Genomic DNA, 20,410 nt, shown 5'->3' on the forward strand with positions numbered 1-20,410 from the left:
AGCGTATTAAATCGCTGGTCTTAATGTTCATCGCTCGCCGTTCTAAAGCCTTCAATGTAAGCCCATGCTGCCACAGTGTCCTCCACACCGTTGAGATCGAAATGAAGCGTGTGGATTTGCGCTCAAACGCAGCCTTTGCTTCATCGAGAAACGCAACCGGTTGCCTCGTGTAGAAGTCCAGCAGCCACTGTCGCTGCAAAGTAGTGAGCTGGCCATTCTGATTTGTAGAGCGTCGCTGGTAGTCGCTGTCGGGCTCGAAGCGTTGAATCCAGCTCGAGATGGTATTAATTTTCTTGTTGTAGATCGTCGCCAACCGCCCCTTCGACAAGCCCAGGTAGAAGTAGCAGTAGACGGCGTGCATGATGGTGTTTGTCGCCCATTGATCGCCTGCTGAATGCTTGCCATCGTGCTGTCTGCGTTATGTGTGGCCGAGAAGCTCAATTAGTGACTTCTGATTGGTTAAATATCGACTGAATCGATTTGAAATCCTTCGCTATAGCGATTCGATTCAGGCCATTCTCACAAATTCAAATGAAACTCACAATATTGTGAATTCCGACCTTCTATTCAATGAGTCGCTCGCAAACAGAATTTCTATTATTTACCAACGGCCTATATCGCACTTAAGTGAAATGTTAACTCAAACCAAGTCTGTAACAACTTTGGGCTATTGCGCACACGTTCAATCAAAGAGCCGCGCACGAAAAATTTGAGTAGAACGCACAATACTACTAAGCCTAAACGAAGATGGCGGTGTAGTCTGACTTGTTGCTACTCGCGTTGCTGAGGAGTTCTACGAGTTTGGCGCTGATATTGGAGATCTTGGATAGGGCGTTGTATAGCTTCTTCTCGAACAAATCTTAAGACTCATATGTCTTACCTGCGAGCGCAGGTACAAAATGACGCACACTCCGACGCCGGTGACGACAGCGGCAACAATAATCGAGACAAAAAAACGGCGGGCTGAAAAAAGTGTCGTCGTTGCTAACGCTAGTCACCTCCGTACATCGAGGAGTCGGAGGCACATTCGCAGCCATCGTTCGAGTTGCATGTGCCAGTGATGACTGACGAGGTGTCCACTGTGCAGTCGTCATCTGAGTTCTTCCAGAACACACTATCTAATTGGCTATCAGTGTCTATGAACTCATCGAATATTGCTCTTGATCCAAAGTTTGGTCGGGCGAGAAGTAGGATCGCAACCGATCGACATATCTGTGCTGCTTGATGTGTCCTGGTCTACAGACGGTAACAGTCGTTTCTCTGATACATCGGACACAAGCGCTCGAGGCGCCTGGCTAAAGCATGGTTGGTCGGCGAAGTGAGGGCTCGCTGTCTCCGCTGCGCTGCGAAAATTCTTACTCAAAACAAAGCTACTGTACAAATGTCTGAATACCATGTCCTACCAAATACGTGTTTCGAAAGACTATGTACACAATATTCTTAGTGTTGAAGTCAGACTTTAGTCAGTAACACAATACCGCTAGTATTCTTAGTGCTCACATTTTCGGCCTCACCCACCACCTCTCGACCTTCAGCAATCTTAATCGCTTCCCTCGATGGCACACTTGACAGCACCATATTGAGCTGTGTATGTGTGACAACCGGCTGTTTCAACTAGAAACCCGCGTGGCAGATTGAGCGCCGATGGATGTTGTCGATCGTCATAGTAAAGTGGACACGATGGAAAATCAATGTGAAATTGCTTTTGTTCAGAAGATGGGCTGTTTCATTTATGCTCCTATCACGAGACAGAGATGAACAGGGTCGTCTCAGAACGTTGCCAATTTTGAACCGCCTGCCGCAGCGCGTATCACCTCAGATCGTAGTATCTTCACGCCGAAAGAAAGAAGGAGGAAGTTGAATATTTCCGATGCGAGGCCGTCGGCCGAGGACTCACGCGCGGTGGAGATTTTAAAAATGTAGAAGCGACGCTTGTAAAAAGTAGTTAGTGTCCCCTACTCCGCAAATATTAATGCGAACCCGGCCAACTAAAGCGAAACGCGTTCGAGGTCCGACGCGCTCCTAAGCATGACACCCCGTCTTGTTGTACCGAGAGCTACCCGAGAGGTGACACCCCTCCTCCCTGAAGTGTCAATCCACACTCTTCATCACTAATGCTGCTCCTTACTTTGACTGTCATCCATCATTGCACTTGGTGTCACTCTTGACACGAACCTTGCACGACTCCCCCGACGAGGACGCGCTCCCTCAAGACATGTCAGTTTGGTATTATTGTGACACTTCGTTCAGCAGAATTTGAGGAGAAATTCCAGATAAGCTAAGCGAGCCTACTCAAACATGTTGGCTCCGCCACGCCATCGGGCGAATTAAAATATAGGTAGTACTACTTCGTATTGTCGTGAGGCGTTTTGCTACCATTTCGTTTGTTGCGACGATCTGTTATAGTATTATCTCCGCCTGCGTAGTATCGTTTAGGACCGCAACTAATTGCCGGTGATCATCACAAACACCAATACCTTGTCTACCAACGGCTCCGCCGAGTTCTTCTTCATATCCGTGTCTTAGGGTAAGTGTTTGATGTTCGGTGCCTCGGCTTAATTATCAGATTATCATTAAAAATAGCCCCGCCTTTTAGCCCTGGTATGATAAGCTTCCCGTCATTGACTTACTGACTGACTTACTTGAATACTTGACGTACCGACCGACATGGTTGCATAGCTACTAACGTTCCGAGTGACGCTAGCTGGTTCAGCTACGTATGAGGTATGTACAAAACCACGCAGCTGTAGGTAATCTGTCAGATAGTAGCGATGCTTAGATACTAAAAGAATAGCAGCCCGAGCACATTACGTGTAGTCCTTCCCCTGCTACTTATTAGCTCGGCGTGCTATTGGATATGTCCACGCATAGTTCGTCTCGTAAGGGCCTCACTGGGATAGACGCCACGCTCTCGCGATAACCTAAATCTTTGCATGGGGTCACAGTCGCTTCCTCAGTATTTTTGCATCGTCGGGCTGGCTTGCCGACTACACAGCCAAGCGCTTAATAAGTAGGCACAGACCTCACCGTAGTGGGGCACAGGCAAGCTGACCAGGAGTTTGTAAGCAGTAGTCAGCACGATAGCTAAGCGTAGGACGGGTATCCTTATAGCCATGGGTGACTAGACCACGCTCATTTATCTATCATTCCGGATAGGACATGTAAGTGCAGTATTGCGTATGGTTTCATTAAACGTACATATACATCGACCTAAAGCGCCCACCTGAATGGTCTGCATTACGGCACACGTGCTCGTATCGATGTATAGTTCAAGGAATTCGTCACGCGTAATCTCGGATAAGTGCTCGCTCAAATACTATACAGGTCTCCCCGCCAAATCCGCACCTACGTCCGCTCTTACATCCTGCAGGCATTGTCCAAATCCTAAGTGGATGGTGCGTGCATGATCATGTTTGTGCAGAATCAGGTGATTATTGCAGGGAAGTGACGTCGACAGAAAGACCGTGTACACGAAATCGCTGCTAGATGGAAGTAAGAAAGGCTGTGAGAGACATTATATATTGCAGTGCAGCGCTCGACCCACATGGCAGGTCTCCATTTCCTTTAACGCCCGATGCCTTCGCAGCCCAAGATCAATACCACGAAATTAAACGAGTATGTGCGTCTGACACACGGACAGAAGATTGAGATCTATCGAGAGGCCAAATTATAAAAAGAAATAAATTGAGGACTTAGCACTATGGACTACACCAGCTTTTGATCTTCCGCACCCTCCGTCACAGTGAGTTATCTACAACATCCTTTGGCAAGAAGCCGCACTGCGAAGCCTGCTCAAGGATACCTATTAATACAAAACGACGGTCAATCCTGTAGTAGATGCACTCGACCGCGCGCTTACTGCGGAGCTCGACAAGGTGGCGGTAGCTATCAAGTAGCTGACCGACTACAGTCTAATGTACCGTGCCAGGCGCTTCGTGGACGAGCACTTAAAACACCTTCCGCAGCAAAAGAGGCCTGGTTTATCGAAGAGCTGGGGATATCTCTTTAGAAAGCGCCATGAAATTCGATGCCGCTGTAAGCAAGTAGAAGCTGGATCCGTTACTGTGAGCGCTGCTACAGGTTGACGCGCTGAAATGCGCAAAATGACCGACTTGTACGCCCTCAAAGACATCTATAATACGGATGAGACGGGGTTATTTTACCACCAGAGTCTCCACGAACTCTGTCACAAATGAGTAAGGTGGTAGGCTCAAGGCTGAGCGATCGACTGTAGAGATCAAACACCAAAGCGGTACACTGGTGTTTTTCCCGTGGAATGTAGCTTTGTGTCAGTACTGAGTGCAAAGCTACTAGCAGCGCCATGATCATTTTACTATACGCGTGACACTAAGCCTCACGATATCCGTCAATTACAAAATACAAAGTAAATAAATGGGTAGGGTAGCGGGGGCCTACAAAGGTATATTTCCAAATTACTTGTGCTTTTGCTGCTTCTTTTGCTCGATGTACTTGGCGTTTCGAGCGGTCAACTTGCGAGGGCGGCTGCTCTTCTTCTTCTTGTTCTTTTTAATCTTTTCCAGACTATCCTGGCGGCACACCTCCGCTGGATCCGGTGGTGGGGCCTTTTCTCTCCAGAACTCAGTCACTTTTGGTCCGTTCTCGCAGGCAATACAGCGTCGCGTAATGTCGCGCCCGCTGATTGAACGGAACGCATATCCGTATTGCAGCTCCCCGCAGCAGGTGCAGAGAGCCCGTGGGTCCGTCGTGGACTGCTGCGGGCTTAGCAGAAGCAGGTCAATATTGGCCTCGCATTGCTTGCACGTAGGCCCCACCATGTTGCAAACTGTGGGCAAACAAATAAACTACACTGTTTTAGCCAGTAAAATGCGTCAGCATATTAGCCAATAACAAGGTTGGTTTTTATTATTAAACAAAGTTTTAAAAAGCGTGTTCACTTCTTCAGAACTACGCGACGATCAAGCGTCCTGGGATAAAGTGATTGCGGTAAAAACGCGTACGATGACTTGTGAACGGGGACTTCAGGTTCAATAGTAACGGTACGGATATCAGCTCGATCGCTTCCCCAGTGACCCCAACGAGCGTAGGGTCTGAGTTTACATACCAGACAGACGCATTATCGTTGAATTGGGAAGCGCAGGTGGCGTCGTACTTGGATTGGGTCACGCACAGGACATTGGTGACTTCGAATACATTCGAAGCAGAGGCTTTAATCATGCCACCTCAGGTCACAGCGCAGATGAGCCTGATGAAGGTCATGGTTGAGGCTCAACCATGACCTTCAACTTGAGGAGCCAATATTGTCACTGTCGCTCTCTCTCGCTACCTCCTGGGGTTCCTCCCAACGCCGGCTCAGGAAGCTGTCGAAGTGATGACTCGAGCTCAACCAGCAATGTCATTTGCGACTCACTCTCGATGGATACCGGAATATGTCTGAAAACACAGCTATGCCGATCGGTTTGCGATCATTCGTCTCAGTCAACAAAGCTAATGGATCGAAGACCGTATCGACGACTGCAGCGTTGATAACTCAACGGTGGTTTGACTGGAACATGCAACTCGAACTGCCGCTGCACCGATTCCCAGACAGATCCCCGAAGCAGCACCGATGACGAGCTGATCGATCCGGCCTTGAATCTTTCAGTTCTGGTCATTTCGGCGGTGGTTGGGATCACAGTCAATAATTTACCGCCATCTTCAACCGCAAGCGAGAGAAGAACCGTTTTGTCCCCAAGGCGAATACAACCGAAACCGACAGCATGCATCGATGAGGTCAATGTTAAGTGTCGATCATGAACAAGGCCGAGAAGGGTACATCTGCGCTAATATCAATCAGCGAAGTCAGCAGTGCTGACTCAGCACTGCCAAGAGCAACAGGAGAGAAAACTACGGCACCAACCTAGTATGTAGTATGCGTCAAGGGCGGCGTTTTCTTCTGCCTTTGACGATACTGTATGCCGTATTGCGATCTTCTCAAGCAGTTTTGCTAACAACTTTGGCAAAGAGTGTCCGATGCGATTCCTATGATCTCGGAGGCCGTGGCTAACGGCAGTCGGCTTGGTCATTTTGCGAGGCCAAGTGCATGTACCCACGCAGCTGAAATGGCTTGACTTGAGGATCTTTTGTGGTAGAAATTTTAGATCTTCCCTTCTAATCTGTTTTCTTGTGAACTTTGATTCCGCCTGTCTCATTATAACCCCAAAAAAAGTGAACTGAAGTTGTGACCCCAGATGTTATTCAGCAGATATTGAAAAAAATAGTTTACAGAGAAAAAAGTAAAAAAAGGATGGTATTTTTTGATAGACTTGCCCTCCATTTGCAGTCTACACAACGCCCCCCCACAACATGTAGTAGTGCCACTGAGTGGACGCCACCATACTGTTCAGTGAACAGTGTTCACCTCACACACGATGCATTTGGCATCCGCATGGCTTCGGTGCGTGTGACATGGTTTTTGCGCCACCAGATTTTCCGCTCTCGCCTGGACTATGCATTTTATCCTCGCAATTGTAAGGGGCCAGCTCCTTGCTTCTTGAGATGGTGCAGCAGTCTCCATTCCTCACTAGGAATCCTCAGCCAGTTTAGGTTTCTCCAGGCGAGCGCAGGCCCCCCTCAGGCAGATAGTCCACTTACATTTAGGTATTAGGCACTATACACCCACTCAGCCATGTCACGCGCCGTTACGGTCTTGTCGGTCGTGGCGTCTGCTGTCTATGCGTCCACCACCACCAAGTCGTACGAGACCAAATCGGGCGTTCTTCCATGGGTGGACGTGGATACGCCCAGCAAGGCGAAGACACACCAGTCGTCGCGCGGCGAGACGTGGACGCTCATCATGAGCGACGAGTTCAACAAGGAAGGACGCAGCTTCGACGCCGGCGAGGACCATCTCTGGACGGCTGTCGACAAGCCCGACGGTGTGAACGCAGCTCTGGAAATCTACTACCCGAATATGACAGGAACAGCGTGTGACGACGACGGTCACTGCTACTTTTACATTGAATCGGACATCCACGAGACGAACCTCACAGTCTGGAACGAGTACATCTCGCCCCCTGGCTACGAGGACGTCACGTTTTACTATCGATCTGCTATGGTGCAGGGGTGGAACAAATTCTGTTTCCAAGGAGGCCTCGTCACGGTCCGGGCCCAATTGCCCGGCGCCGTCACCAACGCTTCCGGTAACCCGGACATTGAAACCGGGTCTACCAGCGTCCGTGCAACTAGTATCGACTACTACCCGACGTGGCCCGGTATCTGGTTGATGGGTAACCTCGGTCGCGCCATTTTCACGGGCTCCACGGCTCGAATGTGGCCGTTCTCATACAACGAGTGCAACGATACTATCTTCGACTCGCAGAACCAACGGATCAGCGCCTGTGACGACGACCCGGGCTCTGGGATGAACCCGAACCAAGGTCGTGGCGCGCCGGAGATTGACATTCTCGAGGGAGGAGGCACAGCTATCTCGTCGTCGATTCAGGTGGGACCGGGCATGCCCGACGACTTCCGCATGATCGCGGACAACTCGTCGGCGTATTGTTTCTACCGCTATGACTGTACGACCCAAGGAGCGAACAACCAGGACGTCCCGACCAAATACTACTTGAACCTACGTGGCCACAAGTCGTGGTACCAGGGACTTCGATACGCCGCCAATAACCTGTGCGACGTAGAGAGTGAAGACGTCCAGAGCTTCGCCACTATCAACGCGTCGGTGACCAAGGGCATCACGGAGAACGCGTGCACGATGGATTTGTGTCCAGCGTCGTACGACGTGAACGACTCAAAGACAACGGCTCAGTCCACTGGGGAGTCAACAGCAACGGCACGTGCTTCCCCAAGCAGAACGCCTACATGGGTGCCTATCTGTGCAACGCTGGTAACACGGGCTCGAAATGTACTGAATCGGGCGGATTCACGAGCTCTGGATCGGAATTCACGTACCAAATGGACGCGATTTCTTCCAATTGGGAAGTGCACATGGCGGCGTATCTGGACTGGGTGACGTACTCTTTGGAGTGGGTTACAGGCGCCTCGGGTTACATTCGGTGGGAGGTGGAAGGACAGGTTATCTTTGAGATCCCGTCGGAATCGATCACCCATCCGCCTCAGGACACGACGCAGATGAACCCGAAGAAGTTGATGGTTGAGGAGCCCATGTACTTCATCTTCAACGTTGCGTTGTCCAGTTCCTGGGGCTCCAAACCGCCGAACGCAAGCTCGAGCGGCTGCTACGGCGACGGCACGGACAATAACACGAACGCTATCTGCAACGCGTTTCCGATGTTCATGAAAATCGACTACATTCGCGTGTACCAGGACGTGTCTGCAGGCTCTTCGATGGCGTACGGATGCGACCCGTCCTCCCACCCGACCAAGCGGTGGATTGAGGACCACATCGACGACTACCAGGACGACGACAACCTGGTCGTGGAGGTATCGGGGATGGCGCTCTGCAAGTCGGACGACGACTGTACTATCTCGACTAGCGGATCCTCAGCTGTGACGACGGGTACGTGCAACTCCGACGGCCGTTGCGAATGCTCTTCGGACTCGTGGACAGGACCGCGATGCACGGAAACCGCTAGCAACGAAGACGGCGACAACCTGTATGGTCCCCCGATCCTCGTTGCTCTTTTGATCGCTGGAGTGGTCTGTGTGGCCACCTTCATCACCGTCTTGTACAAGGTGACGCAGGCCAAACGTAATAGCGCTCGATTGCGCGAGCAGACACTGAAGATGGAGCACGCCAAGCATATTCAGACCACTGGCGCCGACTCGATGGACGACGTCGGGAAAGTGGCAAACTCTTAACGGTGTTGCAGTCTTGCTGCTTTGTTGAACGAACGCTTGGATTTGCCAGCCACCGTGACGCCGTGTTCACATCCGCAACTCTTGGAGATGCAATTCCGGTGGGACTGTAGCCGGAGGCTCCTCCGGCCCGGAGCACGAAGAATTGGAGAGATGGGATTGTGCCGAGAAGATAATGAACTCTCCTCTTTTTTCTCGGTCGATGCACGACTGAAGGCACTGGCGATGCACGGTCGCTTCGAGGTGATCGACATGACATTTTCCTGTCGGAACTTCTACGCGCGACTGGCAATTTGGCAGAGACCTCAGACTTGAGCCTGCCGTTTTACTCAAGAGATTTGCATGCAACACCGAAAGCGATCTTCGACAACGCTTTCTCGCTCAGTACACTTGTTTTTTTTTACATGAATGTACAAATACATGTACTTTCAAAATACATGCCTGCACGATATAGGTCTTTCGAAGAACAGTACAGTACACTGAAGGTGTACATGTAACCTCACGCTTAAACCTTGTCCAACTGTACCCCCCCCCCCCCGCCCCCGGCCCGGGGGCCCGGGGGCGCCGTTCGTACATGTACGCAGATTACAAGCCAGCGGTAACGTGAACAAAAGAATCTTGTACAGTAGAGTTCATGTACATACATGTACTGTACTACATGTACATCATGTAGTCTTCATGTACAGTGTGCTGTAGTGTGCAGCACAGTTTCTCGGCAAACTGCTTCTTCGTGTCAGCGTACGCGACGTCGACGTTTTACATGTAAGATTCTGCACTGTTGTCCGAAATGCCGTCCAACCGCTGTATCAACGCGCGCGCGGGAGTTCAAGCGGAGCTTAAGGGACCGCGAGAACTCGTTGCGATCTCCGGCTCCCGACCATTTATGCTCAGGTCAACACCCGATGCGTCTCAATGCCGCCAGGTCTGTGCTCCTTTTCGTAGCCAACTCGACGTGGCCGTGACTTCTTTGCTTCGAGTAAATGACGAGCCTTCACCATCGTAAAAAAAATCCTAATTAATGACAACTTTGAAACCCCCTATTGATGATGAAAGTTCATTTCGACTGATGCGATGGCGAGTTTCGCAGAGGAGAGTGTGCAGGGCGCCACCAAACGATTGAAGATGCTCTGCACTGCGATCCACCCAACGCCAGGTTTCGAGACTGAGGGACCAGATACTGTACCAACTGCATGTCTTCCACAAAGCTCCAGCTCTTTTAAAACCAGATTTCCCTTGAATTTCGAGCCACGAGTGTCATCATTGGTTCGTGTTGAAGCAGTGGACGGGGCGACGAGGGTGATATTAAATACAGTGTAGCGGTGACAATACAGTTGTTTGCTTAGCTGCTTCGCGCAGTGACTCGAAAACGAAAAAGGGCCAAGCATCCTGCTTTGAGTACAAGCCCGCTGTGCACACTCTATCGAATTTAGCAATGGTATCTCAACAAGGAGGTCTACGACGTTGCGCTGTGTTTGCATGTTGTCCAGTGGCAAGTTAGAGCTTCGTTGAGACCGTCTCGAGATCTACTTATGCAGTTACACACGGGCTACATGGTTTTTTGCTGAAGCCGCTTTCCCATCCTGAGTTCGCTTCCGTGAGGAGATCCACCCTCCGGTCTCTGCACGAGGCTGCATTTTGCACTTTGGTGGCCGTTGCCCTGTCCGCTGGCTCGCCTACAACTCAAATTGCCCGGCATCCACGAAGCACACTGTACACTGAACACAGCGATGCAAGCCATGCTCAACAACAAGAAGCTGCTTCCCAACAGCGGTGGCAATCTCCTGCCGAGCCGGCCGACAAAGGCGACTGAGTCACGGCGCGCTCCGCCGTCGCAAGATCGGCCGTTCGCATGCCCGATCCCGACCTGCGGCGGTCGATTCCACCGCAAGTTCACGCTACACGAGCACATGAAGACACACACTGGAGAGCAACCCCACCATCGCCCTGTTGAAGGCTGCGGCAAGCGATTCAGCACCTCCGGCAACCTGGCGCGGCACCGGAAACTGCACTCCGTCCAGAAACTCAACTGTCCGACACCGTACTGCTCCCGGGAATTCACAAGTCGTGAAAAGCTCATGAGACACATCAAGGTCCACCTCGCCGGCACGCCGCATACCTGCCACATCGAAGGCTGCGGCAAGACCTTCAGCACGGCTGGAAACCTGACACGGCACCGACGAACGCGGCACAACGCCCCACCGACCAATCGGACGGCCGGACCACCCATGCTGAAGAGCTTTTCATTCCCCGAGCAGCCGCAGCGTCACTTCATCGCGCAAGGGCTGCCCACCCGAATGGTGCAGTACCCGGTCGTCCCTGGTGCCATGCTCGTGAAAACCCCAGTGTGGTCCGCTGTGCCACCCCAAGAAGCAGTGGCTCCGAGACCTTCCTACAACCGCATCTCCGATCAAGACGTGCGGGACCTGCTTGATTGCCTCTTTGTCGAGAACCACGCGGGTACGCTCGTCAACAACGTAGGCGGCATCATCCGTAGCGAGCCATTCCTCCGTGGAGCCTTCCACCAGTGAGGTCTATGATGAGCGTAGTTGTGTTGATGAAGTTATTATGGCCGAACGGTTGACTGGCCACCTTCTTAATGTACGTATCACTTTGGCCGTTGATTGACCACGCACCCAACCGTCTTGATGCGTTGCCACTCTCGAAAGAGGCACCTGGACGGCACCACCGCGTCCTTGGTGTACTGTACAGGCTGTACACGCAGCGCCCTTCGTCGCAGAAGACATTGGCATACCGTAAGTAAATCAGCACTGATTCGGCAGTAACGTGAACTTGACAATGTCAAGACGTCACGAGATGAAGTCAAATAATTTTCTGTGGTATCTTGGACGCTGAAACGCTTTGAGTGGATTGACAACTGAAGATCGGACTTGGACGGCAGCAAAGCGCGTTGCCCCGGTCCGTTGCTGTGACCGCGAATGAATGATTCTTATATCGTCAACAACACCCGTTGTGATCAAGAGCTTGCAGGAATTGCTCGCCGTCGCGATGGTGAATAATTGACACACGGTACAGCATCAGGTCAAGTCAAGCTAACCGCGACCACAACATAAAAGTCATTGTTCATTAGAACTACGAAGACCACCATCGTCTGCAGTTTTGTCTTGCCAACAAAGAGAATCACCATGGTTCAGCAAAGAAGCCCGCCCGGGCGCGGCGTCCGGGCTTGTCCGACGACGGGACAGTGCCAGCCCGTCAGGTGCCTGCAAATCCCCAAGATAAAAGTAGCCGGTCGCCTATCCACGGTTCCCGGCTGTCCTTCTTGCATGGGAAAACAACTATTAATAGGCAGCGTCAGGCATCGCATAAATGGCAGTGTCCAGCGCCAGTGTCTACGTCGGATGGCTGCAGTCGAGCGTGGCAGATTTGCATGGTGTCCGTCCATCAGACTCTGATCCAGAGCCCAAAACCTGAGCTCTGGACGCTGGCAGCAGCAATGACAAACAGCCTGCAAAGCCATAATCACGCAAGCATATGATGTGTCCTATCCAAGGCGAATTCAGCGCCGGCGCGAACCCCCTATTCCCCGCCAGGAATGGTCTGGACGAGTCCTTTGATGCCCCGCAAACAAACCAAACCAGACGCAGAGGCGCGGCAGCAACCACCACCCCAGCCTCCGTTGTATTCTCGAACGTACCAGTTTGAGGCGAGGAGAGCCACTGTTCAATCAGCGCGAACTGCGTTACGTGTCCGCTTCCTCCAGACCCCTTTGCCCAGCCCTACCACCACCGCTACCACATATGCAAGCCATGTTGAGTGACAACTCGCGGGACCCCCCGTTCTACCTGCAGCGCAGCACCGTCATGCAGCACCAGCAGCAAGATCCGAACACGCATGCCAATCTCCCGAGTGGTGCCATTGCCAATCTCGCCCCTGGTGCCAACGTCAACGTCAACGTCAATGCCAATGCCAATGCGAATGCAAGTGCCGCGCCCCGCCGAACCGGCACGTCACGCCGTGCGGCTCCGTCGGAGGACCGACCGTTCGCCTGTCCGGTTCCAGGTTGTGGTGGACGTTTCCACCGCAAGTTCACGCTTCACGAGCACCTCAAGACACACACGGGCGAGCAGCCCCACCAATGCCCGGTGGCCGAATGCGGCAAGCGATTTAGCACGTCTGGGAACCTGGCCCGCCACCGAAAGCTCCATGCGATGCGTAAAATCAGTTGCCCGGCAGCGCACTGCACGCGGGTCTTCACGAGCCGCGAGAAGCTCGTGCCTCATCTGAAGGTCCACCTCGCACGCACCCCGCACACGTGCGACTTTGCTGGTTGCGGGAAGACCTTCAGCACCGCTGGTAACTTGACCCGACATCGGCGTACGCAGCACCGTGCTGGCCCTTCAACCCGCCAGGAAGCGCTTCCCATATTGTCCGGACCTATTCCGACGCTCCCTCGTCCCAAATTTGAATTCCCCGGCCGAGCCCCTCCCCCGACCGGGTCGCTCCCAATGCGTGGATTGCTCTGGCCTCCTCAGGCGCCTGCTGAACAACATCACCCTCCGCAACAGCGAATTCTAGAGTCGGACGTGCAGGATCTGTTTGACTGCTTGTTTGTGGAAAACGCCCAGGCCGCTGCTGCTGCGCAGGCAAACGGATACCACAACGTCGCCATTATCAGGGACAGACTACCGCGACTGGAGCCCCCGCGTGACAGTAGACCCCCTCAGCAACAGTCCCAGCCGCCGTACCTTTCGGCCACGTACGAATTTTAGACTTTTGTAGAGAGTAAGCTGCATCGAAGGGGTTGTTGTTGCAACCAATATTCGTAAACTATCAATCCCTACGACCACAACTAGTGGCGAGGTTTCCATGATCCATTTTTTTTAATGATTTCGTGTTCAATCACTCAATAGCAAAGCGTGCACGCCACGCTTGCTTTGCAACGAACACGCAGTTTTATCAATTCATTTTCAATTCTTCGCATGGAGCTTTGCTCGACGAAATGACCTCGCTTTAAGTCGTGTACACGCTACATGTAGGCCAAAATCTCACCGTTCGAGCTTGAGCAGATCTATAACATGTATATCTTCTATAGCATGCTCGAGCATCCGAGGTACCAAAAGATGTGCCTTGCACCTTGCAAAACCGTTGAATGAGCAAAGCAAACTCTAGCAGGCCTTGCTGGTGCCCGTACATGTATTGCTGCAGGACGGGCACCCCCGCTCCCCGAAAAAGAGTTTCTCCGAACACGAAGGTCAGAAGGATCATGCAAGTTGAAGGTTAAACGACGTTGGATCCTTTCGCCCGTAATCCAGCTTTCGCTCGGTTGTAGCAAATCGCTCTTGCAACACAAAAAATCTCACGACCCCAAAAGGCCAAAAGGATCAAGTCCATGCAACGTAGCGGCAGTGGCACACAGCCGGCGATTTGACCTGCCGCTTTGATCAGACGGCAGCGCTGCGGGACGTAATCGCTGTGAAGTTAATTCAATACCTTTTGTACCAAAATTTTGGAGGCAATCAGTGTTGTTGCACTTCGATTTGCAAGGGGATCCTTTGGCAGCGCGTGCTAGCCAAGAAAGCGCCCCCTCCCCCTCTGCTAAGCAGCAATAGGGCAGTGTTTAAATGACGCCCATGTGGTGTTCGACTGCAACACCTATTAATAAATGTAGCTTTTGGCTGCAGAGAACACTCAACTTGGAAAACACATCACGTTTCCAGCTGTGCCTGGCCTAAAAAAGGTTGAGAGCACCACCTTTGTGGGGATCAACAGGAACGGCGGACAAGGTCAAAATCAACTGGGATGTCCTTTACATGTAATACATGTTGTGCTTTCAGATTGCAGTTGGTCGACAGGTGTCCGTGCCGACGTGGAAGATATCCAAAATAAACGTTCGGAATGGAGTGTCGCGACTTCGACTCGTCGAGCGTAGCGGATACTTTTGATACATGTCACGCACTGTACGGTGATTGTACCGGTTCACGTACCTAAAATCCATTAGGCGCGCCGTCAAGTCCTCTTGGTCACCAAGTCGCTTCTTCTTGTTGACAACAAGAAGAAGCGACAACAAGTTGTTGTACATGTACTTACAGTACTTGGGAAACAGATGCCGATTAAATTGCGCTGCACGTTTGCGACGGGTGTGTGCTTTCCGCAAGTAATCACCGCCGGTGGGACAATGTTTGCTTTGATTTCGGCTTCCTTCGAATGGAAGGGCGCTCCAGTCGCCGGTCCAACTGAAGACTCGCCGATTGATTCTGGAAGCAGTGTCGTCTGCACGAACGGACGTACCGATAGCGCATGCCGAGACGCCCAGCGTCGCCGTCGCAAGCGAATACATGGTGCCAACATTGTAGGTACTGTACCAGGTAAGGCTAAGTACAGTAGCTATCTGAAGGATCGTATCCAACGGATACGATCCTTCGAAACATGTCTTATTTAAGGGACGACGCCGAATGAACCGTTTAAATTAACCCTTTGGGGCGTGGCGAAGTTTGGATAGACGCGTGAGTTCGTCGCGACGCTCTAGGAACGTCATCTGTTCGACGTGTAGCCACCTTCGTGTATTGTGCACTTCGGCCCGACCAAGGTCGAATCGGGTCCTTCGATCGGCGTAGGTAATGACACCCATGCGTGGGACAGCTCGCGTTTGCGGGCTGGATGTATGGCTGTACTAGTATCTGTTCGGAGACCATAATGGCAACTGCAGGGTCTCCCACCTTTGGGGGTTATACGGTTTGGTCGGTGGGCGTGCATTTTGCTACAGTCTACGGATACACGTGTCCGACACTTGGCATATTTACCATATTTACCAGGGAGAAGAGCTGATCTTCCAATCAATAAGTCAACGAGCCACGGTTTCCACTAAGATGGTGTTGACCCTGTCTTCCCTTTTGCTGCAGGCCGGCGCGCGCGCGTCCCACATGGCTTTTGCGAACGGAGGGGGACGCTGCTCTGCACTAGCCTTGGCTCTTCCCCAGTTGGTGTCTCGGTGGACTGCGAGATTCGCCATCATTTTACCCTTTGAATACCTTGAACATTTTTGCCTTCGCTGCGACTTGGTCAACAACGCCACGAACTCGGGTGTCTCTGCACAGCGACCCGCTTACAGCCTGGAATCCCGCCTAGACCATTCAAGCCGTGGCGTGGCGCAGGGACTGGCCAACCTGCTGCTGGCAGCAACTCACAGCGGACCAACAGCAACGGCGCAGTAACAGGCCTGTCAATGGACCGGCCAGCGGGGAGGGCAGGGCAAGCCAAAAGCGCCTCTGCCAGAGGCTCTGGTGAGCTCACTTCCAAACTTGCCTTCCACCTCACAGCGACCAAAGCGTCCGTGACCGTCTGCACTAGCAAAAGCAGTTGAAATAGCTATCCTCGTTATCATGGACCACATCAAGACCACCGTCCCCGCCCCCACCGCCGCTCCCGTGGCTGCGCCAGCCCCCACGCAGGAGCGTGAGCGCCCGTTTCAATGCCCTGTGCCTTCGTGCAATGGCCGCTTCCAGCGTAAGTTCACTCTACGTGAGCACATGAAGACCCACACGGGCGAGAAGCCGTACCAGTGCGCTATCCGTTCGTGTGCCAAGCGCTTCAGCACCTCGGGCAACCTGGCGCGTCACCGCCGCCTTCACCTGCTCAAGAAGCTCGAGTGTCCGGTTGAGGGATGCACGCGCATCTTCACCAAGTCGGAGAAGCTGGCTCGCCACCTCCAGAACCACCTCGGCAGCGTGGCGCACATCTGCGTCGTTGAAGGGTGCGGCAAGACCTTCAGCACGGCCGGCAACCTCACGCGCCACCTGCGCACGCAGCACCCGCCTGGAGCTGTGGCCGCCGCTCGCGCCGCGGCTCCGCCCCAGCTCCGCGCCCCGCTTGCCCGTCCGAGCCCGCTTTCCGTCGCTGAATACGCTCCGTGGTCGATGAGCACTATCTCCACTAACGTCGCCACTACTGTAAGCGCCGCCGAGCAGAACATCAGTGTTCCTCAGGCTGCCAACGTATCTGACCACGAAATCCTCGACGTCCTCCAGTGCCTGTTTGTCGACGAGAACCCTGGTGCATCCGCCGTGCCTATGGACTACTCCCAGGACCAGTACCGCCTCCAGAGCGACCAGCCCGTACTGCTGTACCTATAAGTACATGTAGTCGAGCTTTTATCTCGACCGTACTTGTTATCGTGAGTGATAGATTCATTAGTTTATGAACAGAGTGGAGCGTTGTATAAATATTCCTCTTAAACTCTTCTCTTCATCCAACCATAATTCCTCTCATCCTTACTGACCAGCCACACAATTGAATACCGTAGCTGTGTAGCACGTCATGATGGCTTGGTTTTCTTTCTATTAATTCTTCGTTGCCATTGGCGGTGCTCTCTACGCAGGACTCATCACAAGCCTAAGGTGGGCTAGAGTTTTCACGTCATCGCCATCCGGCGCTAAGTATGCAACAGGTCTCCGAAGGCGGCTCCGTATGCCACATGAACGTGCACTACACTCAGACAGCAACCGATGTCTCTACAGTACCCGTGGGAGTCCCACTGGGACTCTCAGTGGGACAGACTGTTTAGCGCCGTATATCGCACCGCGTTCGCGTACGAGTACAGTGCAGTAGCCACTGCTGAGGTGGCTTCATCGAGGTCCAACTGTGCAGTACGGTCTGCACATGTAGCATTGCTGCATGAACACTTCAACAGCAGCGGCAAGGCAAATTCAAAACACGTGTACAGGGCGAGTTTGTTTTCATTCCAGCGAGGAAGTCGCGAGAGGAACATCTGGCCCACCTGCACTGAAGAATCTTTGCACCGTGTTCTCTGTACATATGTATGTCTAGTAGACATTGTCTACAGTAGAACTCCGGCGTGGGCGCCGACTATCCGCCTAGATACAGTGCAAATCAATTAAACCCATGCACATATGTGAAGTACCGTGTACCTGAGCAGCTAATATCTGAGGATGATCATACTAAGAAACTGAAATAAACAATTTACATATGTTTGGTACGGAGTCTCTTCCGCCCGACTGCATACATTCACTAAAGTCGTAATAAAACGACTCATTTCCAATTTCACCCAACCGAAGTTGTCGCCACCATGGCACCGTCACGAACGAGACCCCAACTTACACAGGAAGACGAATATCGTGAAGCTCGAGCCCGCTGGGACAGCCTATTTGTAGCGGCAGACGCACGAGAGCGCGCGATATCCCGCGTTCAAATAATTCCCACTATCGTCGACAGTGACAACGAGTCGCTCACACCAGCCCCCTAAGTACGAGCACGCTCTCACCACCCAAGGTCCCGAACGCGTCCTCAAAATGTGCAATTTCTCGCCGCGCGAGTTTGATCAACTCTGGGATGTTGTCGAGGACCATGGCCTGTCAAAATGGAATGTAGGCCGTGGAAAGAAGAACCCGAACTCCCCCAAGGACGTCCTCTTCATGACACTAGCTACCCTTAAACACTGTGGAAGCTGGGACACTGTGCTCGGGTGAAATCACACCTCGGCGGATAAGACGACGCCGAAGCGTTGGTAGTCAACGGGCGAGCAATAATGGGAGCCAAGCTGCTAGTCCATGCAGCACAGAGTATGGATCGAGCTAAATTTTGGCTTTCGCTATGTTGCATAGTTCACTACTTAGTACTCTACCGTTACCGTTGGAAGCCTGAATGCTCTGTAGACATGCAGAATTCCAAATTCATACAGTAAGTTCACAAATCAACGTTTAAATTTTTCATTGAGTTGGTATGAATCATCTGGTTGCCACAATTCTACGTCATATAAGTAAAGTCAGCAGTGCTTTGTATCTCGTCGCGTACTTCGTAATTGATTTTGGGTTCTAGTAGACTCTGCATTGCGAAAAAAACTGCAAGCCATGGATTATCCATTGGATAGGCTCGATCGCCGACACTGATGACAAAAAAAGTAGGAGCGTCTGCGTGCCACTTGTACGCTGGTCCGGGGCGCATCACGTCAATGCTTCTCTATTTCTACTGTACTGTACACGCTCATACATGTACATGTACATGTACATGAACTACAGTGGCAAGGTCTTACTTCGAAAGTACATGTACTCTGCTCGTGCAGATTATCGTTGGTCTATTAAATAAGCAGCCCACAGGCTGTGGCTTCTTTTCGCAAGTTAGTGCTCGAATGCTACTTAGAATTGCATTCGCGTTCGATTGCAACGATGTCTCCGAAACGCCCGTCTGCGATTTGCCACTTGTGCCAGGGGCCCGTGCATTTACAGTGTACACTGTGTACAGTACACTACCTGTAGCGCCTACGGCAGGCTGGCTTGCCAAGCTTCACGAAAACGCAGGACGGCTAGTTGATGAGCGCCAATAACGACTGCTGCAAAAACGAGAGTCAGTTGAGGAGTACAGTACTTCGAAATAGCGAGGAAGACATTCGTTCCGATGCAGCCTTCGACTGTACAGTAAAATAATACCTGCGAACTTCTGTCGAGTCCGCCTTGTCAATCACCTGAACGCGATCCGACGACGAACAGTGAAAAGGCCCTTTCAAACCTGATGTACACTGAATATTATTATAGTACATGCATTATTCTTGTCCTCTTCACCGGTGAAATTAGTCTAAAGTAGTATTTTCTTTGAATAGAAATACTGCTATGTAGTACTGTATTACAGGTTCTCTAAAAAAATCAGTTTGAAATATATTCATAATAAATTGTCGAGGCCCCGAAAATGGAGATAATATGTTTGGGCGACCACAACTTCTTCAGTTTAAAGCATTCTGTAGCTTATAAGTGCTCAAGAGATAGAGGAGAGGCATCTACTGTATACATGTACTGTAGCTGACAGCTGAGGACATTTTACACAGCGCATGTAACTTGTACCTACATGCATTCAACAGGTCCGAGTTATCGGATACCTGATTGCTGCAAGAATGCTGTAGTGCAGCCGGCTGCACAAGCCGCATTTTATTGGGTTGTATTCGGACCTTCGAAAGCAGGAACCTCTAATAGAGGCTCAATCCATTTCAGTCGACGATTTTCCTTCTACACTAGACTACAGGGCAAGACGGGCCAACTGTCATCAAAGGTTAGTTTCGCAGATCACTTCGTTGGAGACGGCACCAGCACACTGTCCGACGCTATCAATACAAATTCTACACCTTTTCAACTTCAAAATGGCGACAGGTAAAATCAAAGTGACAAAACGTAAGTTCAAAATGACATGACACTGACACTTAATATTTATGGGAGTATTTACGTTTGGAGTTCATTAGATGAAAGAGGCAAAAAGTGGCGGCAACTACTCCCGCCAATTTTGGTGGACGCTGGCTGGCTGCTAAAGCTGGCTGCAGACCTCCTCGTACTCGAAGCTATCACCCCAGAACTTTGCTACAAGTGCTCGTTGCACACCATGAAGTTCCATGCGCGTGCGATCCAGATGAAAGATATGCCTGTAGGAGAATAAAGACAATATCAAGTTTGGCTTTGCTGGCTCCTATGTTCGATGTCATTTTGAACTTACGTTTTGTCACTCTGTCGCCATTTTGAAGTTGAAAAGGTGTAGTATCAGTATTGCGAAGCAATGGCATCAATGTGTACTCAAGGGCGGTGAGTTATGTTTTCACGCCGCCACCAGTAGGTTGTGCTGGCAAAGTCAGTCTGATCACATGTGACGTTTAAACAGTTAATAC

The 20,410-nt window shown here is 51.6% G+C and overlaps 7 protein-coding genes across 7 annotated transcripts; all 7 read left to right on the plus strand.

Moving 5' to 3' along the window:
- Positions 1-6,607: 6,607 nt before the first annotated feature.
- On the plus strand, positions 6,608-8,796 carry PITG_10765 (beta-glucan synthesis-associated protein, putative; the record flags this gene model as incomplete). Its single annotated transcript, XM_002901550.1, has 2 exons — positions 6,608-7,739; positions 7,784-8,796. 2 exons carry the CDS (start codon positions 6,647-6,649, stop codon positions 8,794-8,796), a joined length of 2,106 nt encoding a protein of 701 aa, XP_002901596.1.
- A 784-nt stretch (positions 8,797-9,580) lies between these two features.
- PITG_10766 (uncharacterized protein) lies at positions 9,581-9,796 on the plus strand (the record flags this gene model as incomplete). The annotated part of the gene is made up of 1 exon (XM_002901551.1): positions 9,581-9,796. One exon carries the CDS (start codon positions 9,581-9,583, stop codon positions 9,794-9,796), a length of 216 nt encoding a protein of 71 aa, XP_002901597.1.
- A 695-nt stretch (positions 9,797-10,491) lies between these two features.
- Positions 10,492-11,321, plus strand: PITG_10767 (uncharacterized protein; the record flags this gene model as incomplete). The annotated part of the gene is made up of 1 exon (XM_002901552.1): positions 10,492-11,321. The coding sequence occupies one exon, from the start codon at positions 10,521-10,523 to the stop codon at positions 11,319-11,321; it is 801 nt and encodes a 266-aa protein (XP_002901598.1).
- A 1,230-nt stretch (positions 11,322-12,551) lies between these two features.
- Positions 12,552-13,523, plus strand: PITG_10768 (uncharacterized protein; the record flags this gene model as incomplete). The annotated part of the gene is made up of 1 exon (XM_002901553.1): positions 12,552-13,523. One exon carries the CDS (start codon positions 12,552-12,554, stop codon positions 13,521-13,523), a length of 972 nt encoding a protein of 323 aa, XP_002901599.1.
- Positions 13,524-16,059: 2,536 nt separating this feature from the next.
- PITG_10769 (uncharacterized protein) lies at positions 16,060-16,970 on the plus strand (the record flags this gene model as incomplete). The annotated part of the gene is made up of 1 exon (XM_002901554.1): positions 16,060-16,970. One exon carries the CDS (start codon positions 16,134-16,136, stop codon positions 16,881-16,883), a length of 750 nt encoding a protein of 249 aa, XP_002901600.1.
- Positions 16,971-17,814: 844 nt separating this feature from the next.
- Positions 17,815-18,353, plus strand: PITG_23321 (bZIP regulated hypothetical protein; the record flags this gene model as incomplete). The annotated part of the gene is made up of 1 exon (XM_002901555.1): positions 17,815-18,353. The coding sequence occupies one exon, from the start codon at positions 17,837-17,839 to the stop codon at positions 18,011-18,013; it is 177 nt and encodes a 58-aa protein (XP_002901601.1).
- Positions 18,354-19,894: 1,541 nt separating this feature from the next.
- PITG_10771 (uncharacterized protein) lies at positions 19,895-20,184 on the plus strand (the record flags this gene model as incomplete). The annotated part of the gene is made up of 2 exons (XM_002901556.1): positions 19,895-19,925; positions 19,994-20,184. 2 exons carry the CDS (start codon positions 19,895-19,897, stop codon positions 20,182-20,184), a joined length of 222 nt encoding a protein of 73 aa, XP_002901602.1.
- Positions 20,185-20,410: the final 226 nt, after the last annotated feature.

Source organism: Phytophthora infestans, genomic scaffold, assembly GCF_000142945.1.
Source record: "Phytophthora infestans T30-4 supercont1.20 genomic scaffold, whole genome shotgun sequence".
NCBI classification, from domain to species: domain Eukaryota; phylum Oomycota; class Peronosporomycetes; order Peronosporales; family Peronosporaceae; genus Phytophthora; species Phytophthora infestans.